This window comes from Saccopteryx leptura, chromosome 10 (assembly GCF_036850995.1).
Source record: "Saccopteryx leptura isolate mSacLep1 chromosome 10, mSacLep1_pri_phased_curated, whole genome shotgun sequence".
Classification (NCBI taxonomy): domain Eukaryota; kingdom Metazoa; phylum Chordata; class Mammalia; order Chiroptera; family Emballonuridae; genus Saccopteryx; species Saccopteryx leptura.
Genome location: NC_089512.1, coordinates 7,538,481 through 7,565,658, shown reverse-complemented (window position 1 = coordinate 7,565,658; position 27,178 = coordinate 7,538,481). Strand labels below are relative to the sequence as shown.

The 27,178-nt window shown below is 47.4% G+C and overlaps 1 protein-coding gene and 1 pseudogene across 5 annotated transcripts in view; one reads left to right on the top strand and one right to left on the bottom strand.

Moving 5' to 3' along the window:
- Nucleotides 1-13,968: 13,968 nt before the first annotated feature.
- The window catches only part of CDC25A (cell division cycle 25A), a 34,214-nt gene continuing 21,004 nt past the window's right edge, over nt 13,969-27,178 (bottom strand). For 4 of the 5 annotated variants that reach the window (XM_066351456.1, XM_066351458.1, XM_066351457.1 and 1 more), the window contains 7 exons: nt 24,602-24,775; nt 20,303-20,401; nt 19,118-19,180; nt 18,924-19,022; nt 17,764-17,894; nt 15,903-16,014; nt 13,969-15,681 (listed from right to left, as the gene is read on the bottom strand). In XM_066351456.1, coding sequence (XP_066207553.1) covers nt 15,541-15,681; nt 15,903-16,014; nt 17,764-17,894; nt 18,924-19,022; nt 19,118-19,180; nt 20,303-20,401; nt 24,602-24,775 — 819 coding nt within the window. In that variant the 3' untranslated portion in view covers nt 13,969-15,540. The remainder of the gene's footprint in view (nt 15,682-15,902; nt 16,015-17,763; nt 17,895-18,923; nt 19,023-19,117; nt 19,181-20,302; nt 20,402-24,601; nt 24,776-27,178) is intronic. The other variant, XM_066351460.1, reaches the window with a different exon arrangement.
- LOC136382385 (ATP synthase subunit f, mitochondrial pseudogene) lies at nt 17,923-18,413 on the top strand (annotated as a pseudogene).

The window sequence follows — 27,178 nt, the reverse complement described above, 5'->3', positions numbered from 1 at the left end:
ACCACATAGGATGCTCTAAAATTAAAATTTTCTAACTAAAAGCAGTTCTGGGTGGGTAGTCTCTAACAAAGTTTAATGCTTACCTTAATTCAGCCTGTCATCTTTTTACATCTATAAAACATATCTACTTAATAACACACCCCTTTTTTTTTCTTGTATTTTTATGAAGTGAGAAGTGGGGAGGCAGAGAGACAGACTTTCTCATTGCGCCCAACAGGGATCCACCCAACATGCCCACTAGGGGGTGATGCTCTGCCCATCTGGGGCATTGCTCCAGTGTGACTGAAGCCATTCTAGCACCTGGAGCAGAGACCATGGAGCCATCCTCAGTACCCGGGCCAACTTTGCTCTAATGGAGCCTTGGCTGCTGGAGGGGAAAAGAGAGATAGAGAGAAAGGAGAGGGGGAAGAATGAAGAAGTAGATGGTCGCTTCTCCTGTGTGCCCTGGCCGAGAATCAAACCTAGGACTTCCATAAAAACACACCTTTAAAACATAAGAGTATGCTTGACCTGTGGTGGCGCAGTGGATAAAGCGTATGCTGAGGTCGCCGGTTCGAAACCCTGGGCTTGCCTGGTCAAGGCACATATGGGAGTTGATGCTTCCAGCTCCTCCCCCCTTCTCTCTCTCTCTGTCTCTCTCCCCTCTCTCTCCCTCTCTGTCTCTCTCTCTCTCTTCTCTAAAAATGAATAAATAAAATAATAAAAAAAAAACACATAAGAGTAATCTTCTTTCCCAACCCTGTCTGGGGCTCAACCACCCCAACAGAGCAGAAACCACAAATCCCCTCATTTATTATTATCATGTTAATTTGTTAACTATTTTATATCTGCCTATGTAAAAAAGAAAGTATGTGTCTATACATTTTACTTTTATCTAGTCCCAAAGATTCCCCCCACTTTGCTTTTTCCAGCCTCCCTAATCTATCACCAAAGGGTTTCATGGAACCCCTTACGCCTTCCCCTTTGATTCTAATGTATAAAACAAGTGGTGAGGCCTGGCCTGTGGTGGCGCAGTGGATAGAGCCTCGACCTGGAACACGGAGGTCGCCAGTTCAAAGTTCTGGTTTGCCCGGTCAAGGCACATACGAGTTGATGCTTCCCGCCCCTTCCCATCCCTTTCTCTCTCTGTCTCTCTCTCTCTCTCTCTCCTCTCTCTAAAATAATAAAACTAAAAATAAAATAAGTGGTGAAATTGCCATTTTCTACAGCATTTTCTCAATCCATTGATAGTTTGCTTCCTGGCAATTGTTAACACTTTGGCTCCAATAAACTCATAAAAATTCTTACAGGTTCGGATGTTATAATGACAGAATCCTTTCAGCACAATGATCCAAGACTTCTGATGATCAAAGGTGTTCAGACAGCCAAGGAGGCCTTTGAGCTGATCCTGTCCAGATGGTCTCACCCGGCACAAGCACGGATACACACAGCCTCCGGGCGTTGCCCTACCCAGGTGCATGGGCAGGGTTCACGTCACCTGGCCACCCCTAGGTGTGGTGGGAGCCTTAGTACTGACAGGCAGAATGTAGCTCCTTTTGGAATACCAGCTTTGGGAGGAGTCATTGAGTTTTGTTTGTTGAACATTCCAACAACAGGGCCCAGTGGAGCTGTGAGCAATCATACTCTCCACGCTCTGATACCCGGGGCAGTGCACAGCTCCTCTACCCATCTCTGTTTCTTTTTTCTTTTTTTTTAATGGTTCTTTTTTTTTTTTTTTTTAAAGATTTTATTTATTCATTTTAGAGAGGAGAGAGAGAGAGAATGGTGGAGGAGCAGGAAGCATCAACTCCCATATGTGCCTTGACCCAGCAAGCCCAGGGTTTCAAACTGGCGACCTCAGCGTTCCAGATCAGTGCTTTATCCACTGCACCACCACAGGTCAGGCCCCATGGCGGTTTCTCTAAGGCAAACTCCATAGAGCAGTGGTCCCCAACATTTTATGGGCCACGGACCAGTTTAATGTCAGAAAATATTTTCACAGACCGGCCTTTAGGGTGGGACGGATAAATGTATCACGTGACCAAGACAAACGTCAAGAGTGAGTCTTAGACGGATGTAACAGAGGGAATCTGGTCATTTTTAAAAAATAAAACATCGTTCAGACTTAAATATAAATAAAATGAAAATAATGTAAGTTATTTATTCTTTCTCTGCGGACCGGTACCAAATGGACCATGGACCAGTACCGGTCCACGGCCCGGGGGTTGGGGACCACTGCTCTAGAGAATAAGGAGTGCCAAAGAAACAGGAGGGAATAAGATAGGGCAGCTAGGATGAATGCAAGCTAATCACACGGACAAGCCCCTGAGAGAGGGGTGGAGGCTGGGGGCGTGGGGGCGAGGGTGTGTCTAAGATGCCTTTGGAGGAGGAGGAGCCAGTGAAAGGGAGCTGGCAGGAGTTTGCCGGGGAGGGAACAGAGTTGTTCAGGGACAGACAGCTGTGAACAGGCAAACTGTTGAGGAACACGGAGAAGTTTGGCTGGACTCGAGGGTGGATGAGGGTAGGGGAGCAGAAAGCAGGTAGGAAAGGCCAGGGGGGCAAGACAGAACAGGAGACCTTGCTGTGACCTTCGGCCAGAAACCAAAGTGCTTGGGAGGTTGAACAGGTTTGCATTTGAAAGGGAAATTAGCATTAGTGCTGAGAGATAGAGCTGTGGCGACCTCGAGGTCTTGAACCTGGGTCCTCTGCATCCCAGTCCAACACTCTATAGTACACTGCGCCACCGCCCGGTCAGGCACCTTGGTGCGTTTTCCATGGTCTATCACAGCCCCCCTGTGCCTGTTCACCCATCTGCAAAGTGGGCTCAAAAATGGTACTCACCTCATAGGGCTTCAGGAGGAGTCGGTGTGAGGGTGATTTTTGTTGCTATCTTAATTTTGTTGCTTTTGTACTTGTGTGAGATTGGAGATGAACCAGACACCGACCTTCCTGTACTCTATGGGCTGGGGCAGGACTCATGATAATCATTTTTTTAAAAGAGATTTTAGGCCTGACCTGTAGTGGCGCAGTGGATAAAGTGTCGACCTGGAAATGCTGAGGTCGCCAGTTCAAAACCCTGGGCTTACCCAGTCAAGGCACATATGGGAGTTGATGCTTCCAGCTCCTCCCCCCTTCTCTCTCTCTCTGTCTCTCTCTCTCTCCTCTCTAAAAATGAATAAATAAAATTTAAAAAAATAAAAAGAGATTTTATTTATTGATTTTTAGAGAGAGAAGGGAGGGAGGGAGAGGGAGAGAGAGAGAGAGAGAGAGAGAAGAGGGATGAAGCAGGAAGAAGCAACTCCCATATGTGCCTTGCTTGACCAGGCAAGCCCGGGGTCCTGAACCGGTGACCTCAGGGTTCCAGATCAACGCTCCATCCACTGTGCCACCACAGGTCAGGCCTTTTTTTTTTTTAGTGGAACTGTTCTAGGTTCCTTACGTGTATGTCATTTAATTCCTAAACCACCCTGCTATTACCTGCATTGTGGAGGTGATGACTCAGGTTTCCATCCACCCATTTGCTCATCCACTCAGTCGCTTGCCAAATACTGTGGTCACCAGGGCTCAGTGGCCTGGGCCTGCGGTCAGCCCAGAGTTGTCAGCACACCCAGCCCTCCTCAGATGTCTGGGCAGGCTCGGAGCCTCCGGACCTGTCGCCGCACCCTGCTTCAGCCCTGCCTGGCCAGCTTCCCTACCCAGCTGGATAGCACAGCAGCTGCCAAGGCTTGTCACTCTTCCCCCTGCACACCCAGGTGTTTGGGTGCTGGCAAATGCCAGGCAGGTGAGGAGATGCCGCTTCCCCCTTGAAGTGCGGGGTAGGCGTGTGGCAGGGAGTTGGGGAGGGGAAGGGTGTCACCCAGTTCAGAACTGCTGAGACTGGACTGCAGCTGAGTCTCAGCTTTAACTCACTTAGAACTGGGGCTCAGAATGAAATTCCTGTACGTGTCCAGTTGGATCCAGGGAAAGATATGGCATCATTGGAACCCGAACGGAGCCTCCACTCAGGTGCAGGGACATTTATCTCACTCTTCAAACTTAATCAAGTGACCCCAACTTCTCCTACCGTGAACCATTCATTCAGGCCCCATTGTGAGCCCAGGAAAGTGAGGGAAAGCAAGGCTTCCCAGGACAACTCAGGACGTCAAGTCCCTGAGAGCTCAGCAATGTTGCGGTCACCTGGAAGTGGCTCCTGGGCTAAAGAAGCCAAAGTCCAGCCTGACCTGTGGTGGCGCAGCGGATAAAGTGTCAACCTGGAACACTGAGGTCGCCGGTTCAAAACTCTGGGCTTGCCTGGTCAGGCACATATGGGAGTTGATGCTTCCTGCTCCTCCCCCCTTTCTCTTTCTCTCTCTGTCTCTGTCTCTCTTCTCTAAAATAAATAAATAAATAATGTTAAAAAAACAACAAAAACCTGGAACACTGAAGTCGCTGGTTCGATACCCTGGGCTTGCCCGGTCAAGGCACATACAGGAAGCAACTACTAAGAGTTGATGCTCCCCACTCCTTTCCCGTTCTCTCTCTCTCTCTTTCTCTCCCCCCCTCCCCGAAAATCAATCAATAAAAAAAAATTAAAACAAATAAAAAAAAGAAGCTAAAGCTCGAATCTGGAACTGAAGGCCCAAGAGAGGTGGCCTGTTCTAGTCTCCAGCGAGCCAGCCAACGCCAGGTCTCTGCTCTCCCCATCGCCCTGTGCTGCTCTGCTCTGTGCTGGAGGAAGGAAGTGCCCTACATGAAATTACTTCTATCAGAAAAGGAAAAGCAAAAATAGGTAAAGAGCCTGACCTGTGGTGCCGCAGTGTTGACCAGGGATGCCGAGGTCACCATTCGAAACCCCGGGCTTGCCTAGTCAAGGCACAGACGACAAGCAACTACTACGGGTTAACGCTTCCTGCTCCTCTTCCTGCTTTAAAAAAAAAAAAAAGGTAAAGAATGCTATTAAAAAAAAAACCCACCTGAAAATAATCTCCCACCCAGCCAGGTAGCCAAGCTCCTCGGTAGGGGAGGCCCAGCGTCCTGCACAGAGACAGTGGGTAGGCCTCGGGCCTGGGAAGGGTGCCTGATGAAACACTTGGATCCACAAAGACCCTCTGAATCTTTTTTTTTAACTTTCTTTTTTTATTTTATTTTATTTTATTTTTTTTACAGAGACAGAGAGAGAGAGTCAGAGAGAGGGATAGATAGGGATAGACAGACAGGAACGGAGAGATGGATCTACAGCGTCATCCAGAATAAACCAGGAATGAAATGTAGACATGCACAACAGAGATCTGCTGTCTTCTCATGAGGATCCTTTCATTTATTAAAAATACACACTGAGGCCTGACCTATGGTGGCTCAGTGGATAAAGCGTCAACCTGGAAATGCTGAGGTCGCTGGTTCGAAACCCTGGGCTTGCCTGGTCAAGGCACATATGGGAGTTGATGCTTCCAGCTCTTCTTCCCTTCTCTCTCTCATCTCTCCTCTCTCTCTGTCTCTCTCTCTGTCTCTCCCTCTCCTCTCTAAAATGAATAAATAAATAAAAATTAAAAAAAAAAAAAAAAGAACAATAAAAAAAATACACACTGCGCCTGATCAGGTGGTGGCGCAGTGGATAGAGCGTCGGACTGGGATGCAGAGGACCCAGGTTCGAGACCTTGAGGTCGCCAGCTTGAGTGCGGGCTCATCTGGTTTGAGCAAAAGCCCACCAGCTTGAACCCAAGGTCGCTGGCTCCAGCAAGGGGTTACTCGGTCTGCTGAAGGCCCACGGTCAAGGCACATATGAGAAAGCAATCGATGAACAACTAAGGTGTTGTAACGCGCAATGAAAAACTAATGATTGATGCTTCTCTTCTCTCTCCGTTCCTGTCTGTCTCTGTCTATCCCTCTCTCTAACTCACTCTTTGTCTCTGTAAAAAAAAAAAAAAAAAAAAAAAAAAAAATTAAATTAAAAAAACAAACAAACACTGATGCACCCCTGACCCTGCTTTTTGTTTCCCTTTGCTTTGTGGTACACGAAGCAAATGCTTGGACTTCACTAGACCATTGGGAACTGCCGCTTAAACAAGGAACAGACTCCACTTGGCCTGTACCCAGTAGGGCAGGCAGGATACCCTACATGCAGCTGGAATCCGGGGCACGGTGGGGAGCTCCAGCAGAGCCCCCAGCTCCTCCCAGTTGCTAGTTGTAAGGGAAAAGATGGAAGGCGGGTGCGAATCCCAGGCAACCATCGCCATCTGGTGGTATTCTCCGGCCATGGCAGCAGTCACGGGAGCAAGCCCAGCCCAGCAGAATGAGAACAAAGGAGGCCTGTGGGTGGAGGGTCCAGGCTGGGAGATTTGACACTGTCCGAAGAAGAGCTGACTTGCTCTGTTCATCACTGGAAGGGACTGCCTCCTAGAAGGGGTGAGCTCCATTTCCTGGGAGTGTGCAAGCAGGGAGCCCTAGACTGGGCTTTACACAAACAACTTAGGGCGTTATCACTTGGAAATCAGAATGGCTGAGGTCTTAAGATCTTAGAATCATCAAGGTAATCCCCCTCCCCACCCTGCCACTAGGTCACAGTCATGTAGAGGCTAATCATGCAGCTGGCCCCGCTGCTGTTTCTCCCTCCCTCTCTGTGGCTCCTTTGTCCCCAACCCTTGAGCCTTTGTCCACCAAGGTTGGCGGTCACATCTTAGCCACAGACAGCCGAGCTTTACCATATCTCTCTATCCTGCCCTCCTGCCTCTGGCTCTGCCTCCCGTGGGTCCTCACCACCATCCAGGACTCTCCTCTACAGCTGTCTTTAGCTGCCGTTTGGATGCTTGGAAGAAGTTGCTGTCACCAGCCTGGGTATTTCTCTGGAGCACTCCTCAAGTCCATCGCTGACCACCAAAGCATCTGGACAGTACACCGGCTGTCTGCACAGCGCAGCACTGTAGTGTCCGCCTCTTAAAATGTTTTCTTTCGAAATAATTTCATACCTACAGGAAGTTGCAAGAATAGTACACAGAACACCCTTATATCCTTTACTGAACCATTAATTTAACATTTGCTCCATTTGCGTTCTCCTGTCTATTCTTATCTCTTTTACATTTTTTTTTTTTTAGAGAGAGGGAGGAAGGGAGAGACAGACACAGGAACATCAATCTGTTCCTATATAAGCCCTGACCAACGCTTCAGCCACCGAGCTGTCTGGGTGGAGAAACATTTTTTCTTTTTTATTTATTCATTCATTTTTTATTCATTTTAGCGAGATAGAGAAGGAGGGGAGCAGGACGCATCAACTCCCATATGTGGCTTGACCAGGCAAGCCCAGGGTTTCGAACCAGCGACCTCGGTGTTCCAGGTTGATGCTTTATCCACTGCACCACCACAGGTCAGGCTCTTTTTCTTTTTAAGTTAAATCATTTGGAAGTATGTTACATAATAGTCCTTAACCTTAACTTCAGTGCATTTCCTGAGAATACAGATATTTATATTCTCCTTAGATAATTATCAAATTCAGAAATTTTAACATTAAGACAAAATGTTCTTTTATAGCATTGTTGTTGTTGTTGGTCTTGGTCCAGGAGCTCATAATTCATTTAGTTGACATGTCTCTTGAGATTCCTTTAATCTGGACCAGTTCTTCAGCCTCTCTGTCCACTATGATGTTGATGTAAGAAACTCCAACACTGTAGAGAACTTTTAAAAATATTTATTTATTTATTTATTTATTTATTTATTTATTTACAGAAACAGAGAGTCAGAGTGAGGGATAGACAGGGACAGACAGACAGACAGGAACGGAGAGATGAGAAGTATCAATCATTAGTTTTTCGTTGTGCATTGCGACACCTTATTTGTTCATTGATTGCTTTCTCATATGTGCCTTGACTGTGGGCCTTCAGCAGACCGAGTAACCCCTTGCTGGAGCCAGCGACCTTGGGTCCAAGCCGGTGAGCTTTGCTCAAACCAGATGAGCCTGCGCTCAAGCTGTCGACCTTGGGGTCTCGAACCTGGGTCTTTGGCATCCCAGTCCAATGCTCTATCCACTGCGCTACTGCCTGGTCAGGCTGTAGAGAATTTTAAAAAAAAAAATATTTTATTTTCAACTTTATTCAGTTTTTTTTAGAGAGACACAGAGAGAGAGAGAGAGAGAGAGAGAGAGAGAGAGAGAAGGGAGAGGAGCAGAAAGCATCAACTCTCATATGTGCCTTTGCCAGGCAAGCCCAGGGTTTTGAACCAGCGACCTCAGCATTCCCAGGTCGACACTTTATCCACTGCGCCACCACAGGTCAGGCTGTAGAGAATTTTTATGAGTATTTGAACCAAACTGATGACATGCCAGGGAGCATGAACTCAAATGTTTCAGAGAATGAGTTTCGCAGCTTCTTTTATGCATCTGAGATTAATCAGGGAGCCTCAGGAAGACTACAGGAGGTAGGAGAAAGCAAAGGGGGAGTGGGTTACAGGACAAGCACTCTCTTAAGGGTGGTTATGCTTGCCAGTGATATTACTTCTTGTATTTCAAAGGTGTGTTAACCTAGATGTACAAGAACAATGGACAGGGCTTGCTTAAAAACCTTTAACAAAAGAAATTATAGGCTTGGGGCATGACTACCCACCATGACCTGCCCACTTAGGAATTTATGATCACACCACTGTTTTTCATACACAATGTGTATGAAGTTCTCCATGATTAAAAAGGTAGTGATTTTATAAAGACCACAAATATGCACTTGCATGACAAATAAAAAAACCTTAATTATAAGAATTAACACTTAGTTTTGGCATAGGCTCTTCATACATGAACTGTCTTATTTGAGTAAAACGTGAGTTTATGGAAACTGTACAGTACATGGTGCAGAAATAGATGTTGAAGAATTAAAATTTTTATTTTGCAGTATTGAGAAAAGCAGCATATTCAAATTAAGATTTCATGTGCTTTTAAATATGTACATATATTAATTACAAGTAGATAATTTGGCTATTTCCATCATAAAATCATTTATATGGTTAAATTAATCAAAACTTTAAAAATAATCTTAAAGCCTGACCTGTGGTGGCGCAGTGGATAAAGCATCGACCTGGAAATGCTGAGGTTGCTGGTTCGAAACCCTGGGCTTGCCTGGTCAAGGCACATATGGGAGTTGATGCTTCCAGCTCCTCCCCCCTTCTCTCTCCCTCTCTCTCTCCTCTCTAAAAATGAATAAAAAATTTTTTTTTAAATAATTTAAAAATAATCTTAAAAAATTTATTGATTTTTTTTTTTGCCCTGGCTGGATAGCTCCGTTGGTTAAAGCATCGTCCCAAAGCATAGAGATTGCTAGTTCAATCCCCAGTTGGGGATTTGAACACGCAGGAATGGATTGTTGTTCCTGTCTCTCTCTCAAATCAATGCAATAAACATTAAAAAAAGATTTAAAAAAATTTATTGATTTTTTTGCCCTGGAAGGATAGCTCAGTTGGTTAGAGCCCTGGTCGGCAAACCGCAGCTCATGAACCACATGCGGCTCTTTGGCCCCTTAAGTGTGGCTTTTCCACAAAATACCACGTGAGGGCGCTACCTCGATAAGAAATGTGCTTACCTATATAGTTTAAGTTTTAAACATTTGGCTCTCAAAAGAAATTTCAATCGTTGTACTGTTGATATTTGGCTCTGTTGCCTAATAAGTTTGGCGACCACTGGGTTAGAGCATCATTCCAGAGCAGAGGTTGCGGTTCGATCTCCGGTCAAGGCACATACAGAAACGGATGGATGTTCTTGTCTCTTTCTTCCTTCCTCTCTCTAAAAACCAATATTCTTTTTTTTTTTTTTAATTTTATTTATTCATTTTAGAGAGGAGAGAAAGAGGGAGAGGGAGAGGGAGAGAGAGAGAGAGAAAGAGAGAAAGAGAGAGGAGAGAGAGAAGGGGGGAGGAGCTGGAAGCATCAACTCCCATATGTGTCTTGACCAGGCAAGCCCAGGGTTTCGAACCAGCAACCTCAGCATTTCCAGGTCGATGCTTTATCCACTGAGCCACCACAGGTCAGGCAAAACCAATATTCTTAACATTTATTTTATTGACGTGTGTGTGTGTTTAGCTAGAGAGGAAGGGAGACAGTTCCTGTATCTACTCTGACTGGGGCTAGAACTGGCAACTTCTGTGCTTGGGATAATACTCTAACCCAGGGGTCCCCAAACTTTTTACACAGGGGGCCAGTTCACTGTCCCTCAGACCGTTGGAGGGCCAGACTAAAAAAAAACTATGACAAATCCCTATGCACACTGCACATATCTTATTTTAAAGTAAAAAACAAAACGGGAACAAATACAATATTTAAAATAAAGAACAAGTAAATTTAAATCAACAAACTGACCAGTGTTTCAATGGGAACTATGCTCCTCTCACTGACCACCAATGAAAGAGGTGCCCCTTCCGGAAGTGCTGCGAGGGCCAGATAAATGGCCTCAGGGGGCCGCATGTGGCCCGCGGGCCGTAGTTTGGGGACCCCTGCTCTAACCCATCAAGCTATCTGAGCAGGGCCTCAAAACGTTTTAATCTTCTCATCAGGAATATGGAGTCATGTTTTTGGGAAGTTACACTAACATGGGATGGGTTTTTATGTGCATTTGAAAGTAATATATATATATATATATATATTTTTTTTTTACAGAGACAGAGATAAGAGTCAGAGAGAGGGACAGATAAGGACAGACAAGAAGGGAGAGAGATGAGAAGTATTAATTTTTCGTTGTAGCACTTTAGTTGTTCATTGATTGCTGTCTCATATGTGCCTTGACCGGGGCTACAGCAGACCGAGTAACACCTTGCTCGAGCCAGCGACCTTGCGTCCAAGCTGGTGACCTTTGCTCAAACCAAATGAGTCCGTGCTCAATCTGGCGACCTCGGGGTCTCGAACCTGGGTCTTCCGCATCCCAGTCCGACGCTCTATCTACTGCGCCACTGCCTGGTCAGGCTGAAAGTAATTTCTATACAGTCTCTATGCACTTTCAAAAATAGTGACAAGCCTGACCAGGTAGTGACGCATTGGATAGAGCGTTGGACTGGGATGCGGAGGACCTAGGTTCAAAGCCCTGAGGTCTCCACTTGAGCACGGAATCATCATGGTGATCCTGGTTTGGCTGGAGCTCCCCGGGTCAAGACACATATGAGAGGCAATCAATGAACAACTAAAGTGATGCAACTATGAGTTGATAATTCTCATCTCTCTCCCCTCCTCTCTGTCCATCTGTCTCTTTCTCAAAGTAAAAAAAAGTGAGAGGAACTGACTGGAGAATAGGGTGGGCATGCTTATGTCTCTTTGGGAGGGTTAAAAACCAATCTGGGAGAGGGTACGGGTGCAGGGGAGGGACAGCCAGAGTCCCCCGGGTGCTCTGTGGATTTGGTCTTTCCCCCAAGCCTTCGCAACAGAGAGACAGGTTCACAGTGATGTTCACTGGCGACTGGTAGCATTACAGGGGACTTCCTTTCCTTACACGTTACCTCATAATTTATTTTAAAAGGCTGGAATAATGCCTGTATTCTACTTGCCAATCAGAAGAGAACATCATGCCTAAAAGAACCTTGCCTTGATGTGGGGCCATGGGTGAAATCTTTTAGATTTTAGCATTTGCTACATTTACATAAGATTTAAAATATATAGAAAAGGCCTGACCTGTGGTGGTGCAATGGATAAAGTGTCGGCCTGGAATGCTGAGGTTGCCAATTTGAAACCATGGGCTTGCCCAGTCAAGGCACATATGAAAGTTGATGCTTCCTGCTCCCTACCCCCTTCTCTTTTTTCACTTAAAGAAAAAAGAAATTATATATATAGAAAGGAACACAAGTTCTTTCCTATCCCAGAAGTCAGTACTTTGTAAGACTTTTGCTCTAGGGTTTATCCATTTTGGCGATCACGCCCAGCGTCATACTTCCAAGTTCCCCTGGCTGTGTGTGGGCCCACGACTTAACCAACACCTGTCCTTTCCTTCTGTAGAACAGGGGGTCCTTGGGTTACAACACAGTAGCACTCCTATGACAGTGACATACGCCATATTTTGGTGTAAGTCGGAACATACCCTAGCCTAAGTCACTTACCTATCCTAACACAGCTGTAAAATCATAATCTAAGCCACAGAAAAAGGACATAAATATACAGTACTGTAATAACAGAAAAAAATGAGTGTAAAACAATTCCGTACCTTTATTCCTGTGGCTGGCTGGCACACTGGCAGGAGCATTGCAAGGTGGGAGACCTACTGGGAGGAGGAAGCTGGAGAGGCAGGAGAACCTGCAGAAGGTGCTGGAGATACTGGGTCAGGTGAATCGGGATTGCCTAAGGAACATGCAGGAGACGCTGGAGATGATTCGACCTGTACTATGGGTGTTTCATCTCGAGAAGCTGCTGATGCAGAGGGTACAGGATCTGCTGCAGGCCTCTCTACCTACTTGAATTGTTCCAGGCTAGTCTGGAAGATTGATGGCTTCTTTTCCAAAATCTGCCTATAGCACTGCAAGGCATCCAGAACAGCTCTGTAGACCTGACTGAATCTGTCACCGCTGGGGTCCTCAGCCTGAAATTCTGCCAGCCCATCTTCTACCATAGAAAAACCTTCTGCCAAACCCTTAGTAGTAAATCTCTTGGGTTCTGGGGTTTCTAACTCTTCCTCTTCAAACAGCTGCTTCTCCAGCTGAATGAGGTCCTCAGCAGACAGCTCCTTGCCATGTGATGCCAGTAGCTAACTTCCATTTAGGAGCCATAAGGGCCAAAATGTTGCCAAACAAAGCAACACAAACAGAACGCTTGCACTTTTAACAGTTGAAAATGGAGTAGGTAAGCATACTGGAGGACACCAATTCCCTCCTCGTACAGTTATTGTGTATTCTCCCGCCTTGCGCAACCAAACTAGTTCATCTACATAGTCCCTACGTACGAGGCTAAAGGTGTAAGCCAAAACACTCACGACTCAACTTTTTTTTTTTTTTTAATTAAGCGAGAGGAGGGGAGGCAGAGACAGACTCCTGCATACACCCCTACGGGGGTCTACCCAGCAAGCCCCTGCCAGGGGATACTCTGCCCAGCTGGGCCACAGCTTCACTGCTTGGCAACTGAGCTATTTTGGTGCCTGAAGCCATCCTTAGCACCCAGGGCCAACTTTGCTCCAACCATTGAGCCATGGCTGTGGGAGAGGAAAAAATAGGGAAGGGGGGAGGGGTAGAGAAGCAGATGGTTGCTTCTCCTGTGTGCCCTGACTGGGACTCAAACCTGGAACTTCCACAGCCTGGCTGATGCTCCACCACTAAGCCAACTGGTCAGGGCCCATCTCAATTTTTTTGTTTTTATGGGTGTGAGCATTGTAAATGTCATATGTGGGGGCTGTCTTAACCCGGGAACCCCGTGTATCCTCTGACTCTCAGAAGCCACAATTCCTGTATCCTTTAGGGTTCCTCCTTTGGCCTGTTGCTTAATCCATATAAATTAAGGTTTTTTAAGGGAATGTCAGTGGTTCAGGCAAACTTTTGCTGTCCATATTTCATCAAGCAAATCAACCAAAATAGATTTGTTTTTGGATTCAGTTTAACTGGAGGTCATTCTGGGTCCCATGAGAGCCCTTGGGCCTCTTGAGGAAATGTGACTGCCCCAACCACTGGTTTTAGTCAAGTGTAGTCCCAGAACCTTCGAGGGAAGGAATTCCCTTTGAATCAAGAATTAGGAAGAGAACCTGACCAGGTGGTGGCGCAGTGGATAGTGTCAAACTGGGTTGTGGAGGACCTAGGTTCAAGACCCCGAGGTTGCCAGCTTGAGCCGGGCTCATCTGGTTTGAGCAAAAGCTCACCAGCTTGGACCCAAGGTCACTGGCTTGAGCAAGGGGTTACTCGGTCTACTGTAGCCCCATGGTCAAGGCACATATGAGAAAGCAATCAATGAACTAAGGTGTCACAACGAAAAACTAATGATTGATGCTTCTCATCTCTCTCCGTTCTTGTCTGTCTATCCCTCTCTGTGATTAACTCTGTCTCTGTAAAAAAAAAAAAATGTAGGAAGAGAACATGGGTTCAAGATTGGTTTTATTTTCAGAGCCTCCAGATCGGTTAGCAACGCTAGCCAAGCTGGTACAATCTGAAGGCCACCCCACCTCCCTTTTCAGGCACTCAACCAACAGAATCCCTACAAACAAGATTAGAAACCAATTGAGATGTCTCAATGTATGAGAAAAGAGGTCTTTTCTCTCTACCCTCCAGCTCCCCACATACTTTTTCTAACAAGATTGTTTTACAGCCAAATGCAACTCAACTCCATTAACACAGCAACCAGTCATCTCCAGTTATCACGGTTCCACCCCCATCCCCAGAACATGGTGCTGAGGCAAGAGGGCAGCTGACTCGTGTGTGTGAGACAAACGTGGCTACATTCTCAAGGGAGCAGAGATGGTGAGGAGGCTGGGGCCTGAGAGGAGGATGAGCAGCAACCAAACAGGCCTGTCCAGAACTAGTCAAATCAGCCCCAGCTCCTTGGATGGGAGGAGTTCCTTTGAGACCCCCCTACCTCCATGGGGTTAGAAGAGAAAGCAACTGGTGAGGATCCACCATGACTCCTAGACCCTCATATTAAAACATGATAAACTCAGAGTTATACGCTGCCTCCTGAGAAACATTCCATACAGTCATCACTTAAGGCCCAGGGCCAGCCAACACTAATGTGATACTCCTTGACTCATAAATGGACTATTTTTAGAAAATTAAAAGCTATCAGAGTATCAGAGTAATAGACGCCATCCCTGAGCCCACCCATTTGCTGCCGTTTTGGGTTACCTACACTATCACGTTGCAACACTGACCTGGGGGCAGCCCAGTGGAAGCTGTCTGAAGTGCTTTCCTGATTGACTCCTATACCAGCCAACATCACAGGGAACTGGGGCAGGCCACCCCCCAAGTAGATCTCAATGGCCTTCGAGGTAAGTCCGGGAGGTTTAGCTTATGCCCTGTAGCCAAGGCTGAGTCCGGTGCCTGCTCCCACCAGCATCTCAGTCTTTGGCTGTAAATAGCAGCAGCCCCAGTACCGCAGCGCCTCCTAGGGGCGACAGAGCTAGTTCTGTCCCACACTCACGTGTTTGCCTCTTCTTCCTCCCTTTTTATCCTTAATTAAAAGCAGAGGTAGTCCTTGGGATGATAAAATGGCAGTATTGTAACTTAAAGACGTACTTAAATAAGTCTCCAGGAGTTAAAGAAAATAAAGTGATTGATGGGGTTGAATAAATTAAAAATATGGGCAATCCCACAAAGACCATTTCTTCCCAGGCCGTCTTTGGTGTTTGGCCAGCAGCATTTCTTACTTCTCTCCACTCCCCCCGCCCCCAGGGGACAGTGCCCAGTAGTGCCCCAGGTGGTCTTCCTGCTGTGGGGATGAAGAAGCAGAACAGGTGTTGACTTGGTGCTGAGTTTGGGACGTGACAGCCTTGGGAGACCGTCCTGACGCAGCGCAGCCAGCAGGGCCCTGGGCTCCGGCCTTGGGAGTGTGGCAGGGAAGGGCTAAGGCAAGAAGCCCCAGGCCCCTCTCCACGTGTCACCGGCTGGGCTGGCCCCTTTGCAAAGGGGGGAGGGGAGAGGAGGAGCCGAGGCCGCCTGCGGCCCGGCCTCAGAGCTTCTTCAGGCGGCTGTACATCTCCCGCTTGCTCTTCTCCCCGGCCCACGTCCGGCTCTTGGTGCGGAACTTCTTCAGGTCTTCTTTGAAGTCCTCATGGTGCATGGGCCGGTAACTGGGGGGCTCACAGTGGGACTGGGGGACAAGAGCGGAGGAGGTCAGGGTGCACCGGTCTCACTCCCAGTCCTGCTCCCTCCCTCTCAGGGGCTGGGAGGCCTAGCAGCAATGCAGACCTGATCAGTGGGTCCCTAAGACCCCTCTTGTGCTAGGCAAATCCCAACGCTGAGCAAAAAACAGCCCTGACCATCAGAAGGATCCACCTGTCCGACTGGGACAAAGGGGTGGAGCACGCTCACCTGGCATTTCAGGAAAAACTCCTTGTACCCGCCCTTCAGGACATACAGCTCGGGGTAGTGGAGTTTGGGGTACTCGTTCCCGAGCCGATCTCTCGCTCTCACGTAGCGGCACCTTTAAGAAGGAAGGCAAAGCAAGGTTAGCTCATAGGGCAGAGAAACAGGAAGTCAGCTTCGCAGTGAAAACAGTGCTTAGGGTCGAAGTACTCCTCACACATCTCAACTTTACATTCATTCCTGGAAACAATCTGTTGAGCTTTGAGTTCCTGGTCACATGTGAATTTTAAAACAGTGCCACAACCTGTGCCACTGCCTTGCATGGGAAGATAGGTGGTCTCCCTAAATCTCCTTTCTCCAAATTAGACAGCCCTGGCATCTGACCCATGCCTGGCATCCCCCTGCCAGCACCTGTACCTCATCGGTGGTGACAGTCTTGAGCCAGCCTCCCATCCTTGCTATGTTCTCTGCCTCCTCCTCCTCCGCTACTGGTGTCTCTCCCTCACCTCCTATCTAAGGGGCCTTTTTTTTTTTTTTGGTATTTTTCTGAAGCTGGAAACGGGGAGAGACAGACAGACTCCCATATGCGCCCGACCGGGATCCACCCGGCACGCCCACCAGGGGCGACACTCTGCCCACCAGGGGGCGATGCTCTGCCCCTCCGGGGCGTCGCTCTGCTTCAACCAGAGCCAATCTAGCGCCTGGGGCAGAGGCCAAGGAGCCATCCCCAGCGCCCTGGCCATCTTTGCTCCAATGGAGCCTTGGCTGCGGGAGGGGAAGAGAGAGACAGAGAGGAAGGGGGGAGAAGCAAATGGGCGCTTCTCCTATGTGCCCTGGCCAGGAATCGAACCCGGGTCCCCCGCACGCCAGGCCGACGCTCTACCGCTGAGCCAACCGGCCAGGGCTCTAAGGGGCCTTTTTCTTGTGGCTTCTCCACAGGCCAAGCTGCTCCTGACTCAGGGAACCGTTTTGCATCTTATTTGAATACTAAATATTCTTCCCTGATGTCCTCACCTGTCTGTTGACTCCTTACTGCCCAACCCTTGGTACAAAAGCCAAAGTCCTTACAGGGGTCTACACCTCATCACTCCCATCCCTGCCCTGTCCCTCTCATTCTCCACCGTGGCCAGTATGCCCCCTTGCTGTTTTTTCAACCTGACTGGGAGCTCCCACCTTTGATCTAATTTTTTTTTTTCTTTCTTTTTTTTTTTTTACAGGGACAGAGAGAGAGTCAGAGAGAGGGATAGATAGGGACAGACAGACAGGAACAGAGAGAGATGAGAAGCATCAATTATCAGTTTTTCTTTTTTTTTTTTTTACAGAGACAGATAGACAGGGACAGACAGACAGGAACGGAGAGAGATGAGAAGCATCAATTATCAGTTTTTCGTTGCGACACCTTAGTTGTTCATTGATTGCTTTCTCATATGTGCCTTGACCAGGGGGGCTATAGCAGACCGAGTAACCCCTTACTCAAGCCAGCGACCTTGGGTCCAAGCTGGTGAGCTTTTGCTCAAGCCAGATGAGCCCGCACTCAAGCTGGCGACCTTGGGGTCTCGAACCTGGGTCCTCCACATCTCAGTCCGACGCTCTATCCACTGCACCACTGCCTGGTCAGGCTTTAGTGTATTTTTCACAGACACACTTTGACATATTGCATAGCTGTTCCTGACATTAAGAAACTGACAAGAAGAGAAGAATTTCAGAAAACATCTGCTACATGCGAATTTATACCTTCACAAAACCCTGTATTCACATGCCATGGTCCAGGCTAAGGCATGGGAGTGACCTGCGTTCTGCAGTCGGATACTCCAGGACGAGCCCCACACCACCATGTCCCAGAACACCAGCCCTGTGCAGCACTCACATGCGAGGGCCTCGCTCGGAAGAAAACTCGCAGTGGAACACCACGATGATACGCTTGCCATCAGTCGGCACGATGGGCTTCTTGAGTAAGAAGTCTTCAACCTCCTCCTCCATGTGCAAGTTCACCGCACCCTGTGAAGGCCCCAGACTCTCAGCGCCCATGGCTCACACTTGCAGTGATGATTCCACAAGAAGGCTCTTTAAATGGGCACCTCAGAGTCTATCGTGACTATGCATACTTTGAGTGCTACTGGTAAATTGGGGGACTTTCAAAAGCCATTAAGAAAGTGGCAAACACTCATGCGGGCCCCGCAGAGCAGATACCAGGGACTCCAAGTTGGCGTCAGTTGTCCCGTTGAAGAAGAGACTCAGGATGTCAAACTAGGGGAGCTGCCAAGCTGGATACCGATGCGGGATTTCACCCCTACAGGCACCGCTGGAGCGTTTCAGAGAGGTTATTACCGGTACTACAACAAGCACGTCGATGTGAGAAAAGGGAGCTTGGCTGGGATTTCTATTGTGCTGGCAGCTTATGTGCTTTTCAACTACTGCCTTTCTTATAAAGAACTCAAACATGAGCGGCGACACAAGTACCACTGAAGAGGGCCCAGTGTGGACTGCACATTCCTCTGACCATTGCTCAGCACCTTGGAATCCTTCCATGGTGTAATTATTACCCAATAAATGATGGCTGGTAAAAAAAAGAAAGTGGCAAACACTAACAGTGTATTTCAAGTACCTCCTTACCATATTTGAACACTTATTTTATTGGTTAAAAGATTAAAATGCACATACTTTCTGGGGAAAGTATGTCCAACCTCCCTTTCCACTGGGCAACAACAATGTTGCCAGAGAGCCCTGGGTCCTTTGGCCTGGTACAGAAATCAGCGGGCACCACCTAGAAACGCTCTTGCTGGTGATGGTGTGCAGGCCCAGACGGGGAGCATCTGCACTACAGTGTGACCGAGAGCAGTGCAGACCTGGGAACATTCTCCCAGCTTCCAGTACCCCAGGAGTCGAATGCCCTTCCCACAGCGGTCTCTTACTTCTCATCACCAGCACGTGAGCTACTAAGTAGCCAGGAAGACACAGGGGCGGCCGAGGCTTCCCTCCTGCCTCTCATGAGAGCGGGGCCCCCCAGCAGTCCTCAGGACTCCGTACCTTAATGTGGCCTCCCTCGTATTCATATGGGTATCGGCAATCGATGATAACAAACTCTTTAATGAGGTTGGCAAAGTTGCCATTCAAAACAGATGCCATCTGTGGATATAAAACCAAGGAGAATCAGCTTTGGCTGCCACAAACAAGTAGGTTCAAATACTCCATGTGAAGCAAGTTTCAAAAGGATGACTTACAATTTCTGGGGAGATGTATTTTAAGTCCTGGTGCTTCCCAGCAACAGTATGAAAGAGATAACCCTTAAAAATAGAGAGAGAGAGAGATTTAACTAATAAAGCATATCATCCCCATTTCCCGATGTTAAGTATACTTCACTCATTTACTGAACACCTACTATGCCCAATATGGCGCTAGGAATTGGAGATAGAAAAATAATAAGCAATTCCTCATTAGGGCAAGTGCCTGAGTCAAGAGCTCAGCTATCCCTGTGGCCACATGCAGGATCATTACGGCAAACAGAACCAACACTGCAAGTAAACAGTCCACAGGCAACACACCAGGTCTTTGCTTGCTCCTGCCTTTGTTCTGGAATTATCTATTTTTAACCTAAGTGGTTAAAGGAGCCCTGTTCCTTTAACCCCCCTGGCTGAGCCTGACTGGCGGTGGCACAGTGGATAGAGCATCAGCCTGGGATGCTGAGGTCCCAGGTTTGGCTGGAGCACCCCCCCCTCCCGGCAAGGCACATATGAGAAGCAATTAATGAAAAACTAAAGTACTGCAACTACACGATGATGCTTTCCATCTCTCTCCCTTTCACTCTCTCTCTTGCAAAAAAATACACCCCCCCCCGCTGATATTATTCATCAGCCATTAGCCCAGACGCAGTCTGCTCACTGAACAAGCCCTCTCCACTTCTCCTAGCCTGCTGACACTGCGCTAACATGTACTTCAGTCTGCTCTGTGGTACATGGGTCCCTGTCCACAGGGCTCAACACATCTTACTGATCACGTCAGGTGTTTTGAGGGAAAGAACTGGGTCTCATTTTAGAATCTTTGCCCAACACATAGTATGTGCTTCAATAAATGTTAGCTAAATTAATGAACAAAAGATTGATCTGGTAACCTGTAAGTCACATGTGGCTAAACAAGCCACTAATGACACATTCCCTGTCCCACCCTTATATTTCACCATAGCTCAAAAGTGGCAAACTCCTCTCCAGAGGAAATCCAAGTCAGGCTACCTCTGGACTTCCCGGGGAGCCTTTTTCTTCAAAGGCCACACTTCATTGGACCATGGGGAAATGAAGTTTCAATCCTGGACCTTCTGCCACCTCTGAGAGAGAGAAGACTGAGGGGGGTTCTAGGCAATCCCCATCAACCCCGCATAACATTGCTAGAGGTCTGCACCTGCTTGCAATTACCTTGGAAAAGTCTCCTATAAGGTCTCTTGGGTCATTATCCAAAATATTCTCAATGGTCCCTTTGGGGGCAGATATCAGGGATAAAGACTGATGTGGAATCTGTAACAAATCAAAGGTGGAAAATGAGGCCAGGGTTCTAAATAGGACTTTTGAAAACATTCACCTGGAATATGTCACAAGGAGGAGATCAAAATGTTAATGTTTATATTTAACAAATAAAGATTTTTCATATTTTATTGAATATACAGTGAAAGAAAAATGAGTTGCTGATAGGTCTATTTAGCGTCTAGCTGAATTGCTCTGAAACTAAGCTCACCCCACACCCTTTAGAGCAGGATAAAAAGTAAGGTTTAGCCAAAAAAAAATTCTTAGCTCTCTCCACAAAGAAGCTCTAGGGGTGCCGTGAGCACCCTTAGGATAGGGTGGTCTCTAAATACTATTTTCCACTAAAAGAAACCAGGACATTTTGAAGATGTGCTTGACCGCAGGCTGGGACGTGGGAGCTATCAGATCTGAGAGCGTGTCAGAAGGGCTAATCATAGGGAGGTAAGAATTTCTTAGGCACTAAATATAAATCTAAACAATAGAAAAGTTGAAATACATTTAACAATTAAACCCCTCATTGGGAGGAGGATGAGGGGCTTGATGAAAGATGAAGGGATTAAGAAAAAATGTATTTATATTTATAACGCACAGACACAGACAACCGTGAGGTGAGAGCCAGAGGGGAGTCAGACAGAGAATAGGTGGCGATGGGAAAGGGGGGAAGGAGATGAAGAGACTCTGCTGGGGGCGACGAGCACAAGATGTGGTATGCAGATGTTTTACAGGGTTTTACACTCGAAATCTGTATGGTTTTGCTAATCAATGTTATCCAAAATAAATTCAACTAAAAACAAACAAACAAACAAACAAAAACCAATTCTGGCCTGACCAGTGATGGCTCAGTAGACAGTGTTAACATGGGGTGCTGAGGTCTCAGGTTCGAAACCCCGAGGACACCATCTTGAGCAAGGTTCACTGGCTCAGCTGGGGCCCCCCCACCCCCATCAGGGCATGTATGAGAAGCAACCAATGAGCAACTAAAGTGACACTATTATGAGTTGATGTTTCTCATCCCTCTCACGTCCTGTATCTCTCAAGGACAAATTAAAAAAAAAAATGGACAAAACCAAATACTAGTAAAGATGGAGAAATGGAACTCTCATACATTGTTTTGAGCACAACCACTTTGGAAAACTATCTGGCAATAAAACACATGACTAGCCTAGGACCAGCATTTTCATGAGAAATGAAATTGTATGCTTACAAAAAATAAGTTTATAGCAGTTTTATTCATAGTACCCAAAACCTGTGAACAACCACCCAAACATCAATCAAGAGAACAGAACCAGTAGTCTGTTCATGGGATGGAATACTATGCAGCAACGAAAAAAAAAAAAAAACAAAAAACCTCCATGGAGCCATGGCCTGATGGCTCTGTTGGTTAGAGCAGTGGTCCCCAACCTTTTTTGGGTCACAGACTGGCTTAATGTCAGAAAATATTTTCACGGACCGGCCTTTAGGGTGGGACGGATAAATGCACAAAATAAAATTATGCAACCGGCGTAAAAACTGTGGTATTTTAAAATATAATTGTCAAACTTACGAGACAAGAGTCAAGAGTGAGTCTTAGACAGATGTGTAACAGAAGGAATCTGGTAATGTTAGAAAATGAAACATGTGCATGATTTGGGTCTGCAAATGCCCCGTGTCAGCCATATGCAGCGGCATATTTAATAAATCTCCTCCTTTAATAAAACCTTTCAAAATTCAAAAAAATAAAAAATAATAAAATAAAACATGGTCCAGACTTAAATATAAATAAAATGGAAATAATGTAAGTTATTTATTCTTTCTCTGTGGACCAGTATCAAATGGCCCACGGATTGGTACCGGTCCGTGGAATGGGGGCTGGGGACCACTGGGTTAGAGCATTGTTCTAAAGCCCAGAGGTTGCTGGTTTGATCCCTGGTCAGGGCACATACAGGAACAAATCTATGTTCCTGTCTTCCCCCCCTTCCTCTCTTGCAAAAATCAGTAAATAAATATTATTTTATTTAAAAAAGCCTGACCAGGCGGTGGCGCAGTGGATAGTGTCGGACTGGGATGCCGAGGACTCAGGTTCGAGACCCTGAGGTGGTTGCCAGCTTGAGCGCAGGCTCATCTGGTTTGAGCAAAGAAAAAGCTCACCAGCTTGGACCCAAGGTTGCTGGCTCGAGCAAGGGGTTACTCGGTCTGCTGAAGGCCCACAGTCAAGGCACATATGAGAAAGCAATCAATGAACAACTAAGGTGTTGCAACAAAAAACTGATGATTGATGCTTCTCATCTCTCTCTGTTCCTGTCTGTCTGTCCCTATCTATCCCTCTCTCTGACTCTCTCTCTGTACCTGAAAAAAAAAAAAAAAAGAGTTTACTATTAAATTCATGCAGAGATAGTAATGCAGCAAACCTAAAGAAACAAGAGGCCCCAAGAAAAGCCTGGTCTCCCAGAGGAGTAGGAAAGGGGCAACCTATTAAGAGAAAACTTTAAGACAAATAAAACATTCCATTCCAACCTACACCGAAAAAAAAATCAGGACCCTACTTCCTGCCTCGTCAGTAGGAAGGAGCTTAGATTTTTGCCCTTGCCCAGCTATAATAAGAGGCCCAATCTTGACTCCACTGGGATAGTGTCAGTGGAGTCCTCCCTGGCAGGGAGCTTAAATTAGCACTCTTGTCTAGCAATAACGAGGCTCACCACCAACCTCTGTATCACACCCATGCAGGCTGTGTTGGGGAACCTGCACTTCCACCCCACCGCCCCCGCAGTATCAGAGAACCGCTGAAACAAAGATTTACACAGACCCAAGTCTAAAAATATCCAAAGTACACAAATACAATAAAAAAATCACTTGTCAGCCTGACCAGGTGGTGGCGCAGTGGAAAGAGCATCAGCCTGGCGTGCAGGAGTCCCGGGTTCGATTCCCAGTAAGGGCACACAGGAGAAGCGCCCATCTGCACCTCCACCCCTCCCACTCTCCTTCCTCTCTGTCTCTCTCTTCCGCTCCCACACCCAAGGCTCCACTGGAGCAAAGTTGGCCTGGGCACTGAGGATGGCTCTATGGACTCTGCCTCAGGTGCTAGAATGACTCTGATTGCGGCAGAGCAACGCCTCAAGATGGGCAGAGCATCGCCCCCTGGTGGGCATGCTGGGTGGATCCCGGTCGGGTGCATGCGGGAGTCTGTCTGACTGCCTCCCCGTTTCCACCTTCAGAAAAATACAAAATAAAAAAAAAACAACCACCCCCAAAAAACAAACTGATGATTGATGCTGGTCATCTCTCCCCATTCCTGTCTGTCTGTCCCTATCTATCCCTTTCTCTGACTCTCTCTCTATACCTGTAAAGAAAAAAAAAAAAAAAAAAAATCACTTGTCAGACCAAGAACCAGAAAAATCTCAACTTGAATAGGAGAAAGACAATCAAATATGACAAGGATTTTCAAGCAACCACCACAAAAATGCTTCAAGAGGCAATTACAGCCTGACCAGGCGGTGGCTCAGTGGAAAGAACGTGAGACTGGGATTCAGAGGACCCAGGTTCGAGACCCCAAGGTCGCCAACTTGAGCACGGGCTCATCTGGTTTGAGCAAAAAAAGCCCACCAGCTTGAGCCCAAGGTTGCTGGCTTCAACAAGGGGCTACTCGGTTTGCTGAAGGCCCACGGTCAAGGCACATATGAGAGAGCAATCAATGAACAACTAAGGTATTGCAACGCGCAATGAAAAACTAATGATTGATGCTTCTCATCTCTCTCTGTTCCTGTCTGTCTGTCCCTGTCTATCCCTCTCTCTGACTCACTCTCTGTCTCTGTAAAAAAAAAAAAAAAAAAAAAAAGAGGCAATAACAAAAATGCTTAAAACAAATAAACAAAAAGCAGCCTGGCCTGGCCTGGCCTGGCCTGGCCTGGCCTGGCCTGTGGTGGTGCAGTAGATAGAGGTCCCAGATTCAAAACTCTGAGGTCACCAGCTTGAGCAAGGGCCACTGGCTAGGCTTGAGGCCTCCCCCAAACCCCACCCTCAAGGCACATATGAGAAGCAATCAATGAACAACTAAGGTGCCACGACTACAAGTTGATGCTCTCTCCTTTCCTGTTTCTCTCTCTTGAAAACAAAACAAAACAGAAAGGAAGTCTCAGCAAAAGACAACCCAATTGAAATTTTAGAACCAAAAAATACAGCACCCCTCTCCTTGAGCAAAACAGAACCTGCAAAACTAACCTCCGGGGGCTTCTCTGGACTGGCTGCCCCGTCAGGACTGGCACAGGCCGTACTCTTCCTCCGCTTCGTGCGTCCACGTGGGGACTCCTCCTGAGATCGTTCCGGTCTTTTCAATACTGACCGCATGGCAGAGCCACACGGGGAACTGGAGTCAAACCGCTTGCATCGATTGCTCTTTGGGGGGGGGGGGGGGGGGGGAGAGAGAGCCACCTTTCATTAAAACCTGCTCACTTGAGCCTGACCGGGTGGTGGCGCAGTGGAGAGAGCGTCAGACTGGGATGCAGAGGACCCAGGTTCGAGACCCCGAGGTCTCCAGCTTGAGCGTGGGCTCATCTGGTTTGAGCAAAGCTCACCAGCTTGAACCCAAGGTCGCTGGCTCGGCCTGCTGTAGCCCCACGGTCAAGGCACATATGAGAAAGCAATCAATGAACTAAGGTGTCACAATGAAAAACTGATGATTGATGCTTCTCATCTCTTTGTTCCTGCCTGTCTGTCCCTATCTGTCCCTCTCTCTGACTCTCTCTGTCTCTGTAAAAAAAAAAAACAACCCAAAAAACCCCTGCTCACTTGAATGAGTAAAGAGTCGACCCTAGGACTTCCTGGGATGGTTTAAGATCCAGCCTACATTAGGAAACAGACATTGCCCATTCACCTAGTGCCACCAACTTTTTTTTTTTTTTTGTATTTTTCTGAAGCTGGAAACGGGGAGAGACAGTCAGACAGACTCCTACATGCGCCTGACCGGGATCCACCCGGCACGCCCACCAGGGGCCACGCTCTGCCCACCAGGGGGCGATGCTCTGCAGCGACCAGAGCCACTCTAGTGCCTGGGGCAGAGGCCAAGGAGCCATCCTCAGCGCCCGGGCCATCTTTGCTCCAATGGAGCTTTGGCTGCAGGAGGGGAAGAGAGAGACAGAGAGGAAGGGGGGAGGGGTGGAGAAGCAAGTGGGTGCTTCTCCTATGTGCCCTGGCCGGGAATCAAACCCAGGTCCCCCGCATGCCAGGCCGACGCTCTACCGCTGAGCCAACCGGCCAGGGCCAGTGCCACCAACTTTTACAGAACAGCACCTACTGCCTGGTGCTCAAGGAACATGTACTGCCTGACCAGGCAGTGGTGCAGTGGATAGAGCATCAGACTGGGATGTAGAGGACCAAGGTTCAAGACCCCGAGGTTGCCAGCTTGAGCGTGGGCTCATCTGGTTTGAGCAAAGCTCACCAGCTTGGACCCAAGGTCGCTGGCTCCAGCAAGGGGTCACTCGGTCTGCTGAAGGCCCACGGTCAAGGCACATATGAGAAAGTAATCAATGAACAACTAAGGTTTTGCAACAAAAAACTAATGATTGGGCCTGACCTGTGGTGGCGCAGTGGATAAAGCGTCGACCTGGAAATGCTGAGGTCGCCGGTTCGAAACCCTGGGCTTGCCTGGTCAAGGCACATATGGGAGTTGATGCTTCCAGCTCCTCCCCCTTCTCTCTCTCTGTTTCTCTCTCTCCCTCTCTCTCTCTCCTCTCTGAAAATGAATAAATAAAATTAAAAAAAAAAACAACAAACAAACTAATGATTGATGCTTTTCATCTCTCTCCGTTTCTGTCTGTCCCTATCTATCCCTCTCTCTGACTCTGTCTCTGTTAAAAAAAAAAAAAGAAACATGTACTAAGCTTATATTATATTGAGGTGAGGAAGACAATCCATGCCTTCAAAAACCTGTCTTTAAAAAAAAAGAAAAAAAGTCTTCCTGTCTACATAGGGTCCTAAGAGTCAAGTAACTGGAACCTACTTTTAGCTTTCCTCTGCCCCTCCATTTTATTACTCGTGCCTTGCTTGAGCAGCTTAACAGATTTTAATACCCTACCTAAATCCAGAAAAGATGTGAGGTAGTTAGATTTAAGACAGAGCTAGTTAGGTGGTTTAAACAGAGTTAAGAGTATAAGTTTGGGTCCTGGCCAGTTGGCTCAGTGATAGAGTGTTGGCCCGGCGTGTGGATGTCTCATGTTCGTTTCCCAGTCAGGGCACACAGGAGAAGCGACCGCCTCCTTTTCTACCCCTCCCCTTCTCCCTTCTCTTTCTCTCCCCCTCCTGCAGCCCGGCTCTGTTGGAGTGAGTTGGCCCTGGGCACTGAGGATGGCTCCATAGCCTCACCTCAGGTGCTAAAATAGATTGGTTGCCAAGCAACAGAGCAAAGGCCTCAGATGGGCAGAGCATCGCCTGGTAGGGGGCTTGCCGGGAAGATCCTGGTCAGGGCACATGCAGGAGTCTGTCTCTCTGCCTCCCCTTAATTAAAAAAAAAAAAAAGAGTGTAAGTTTGGAGGGTGCAGGGGTCCACAAAGGAGCAATTGCCTTTCATAACGGTGTTCAAAAGTCCTCTCTACTTGGGTCATTTTATCTATTTATTTATTGTTTGTTTGGTTTTTTTTGTGACAGAGTCAGACAGAGGGACAGATAGGGACAGACAGACAGGAAGGGAGAGAGATGAGAAGCATCAATTCTTCATTGCGGCACCTTAGTTGTTCATTGATTGGTTTCTCATATGTGCCTTGACCGGGGGGCTACAGCAGACCGAGTGACCCCTTGCTCAAG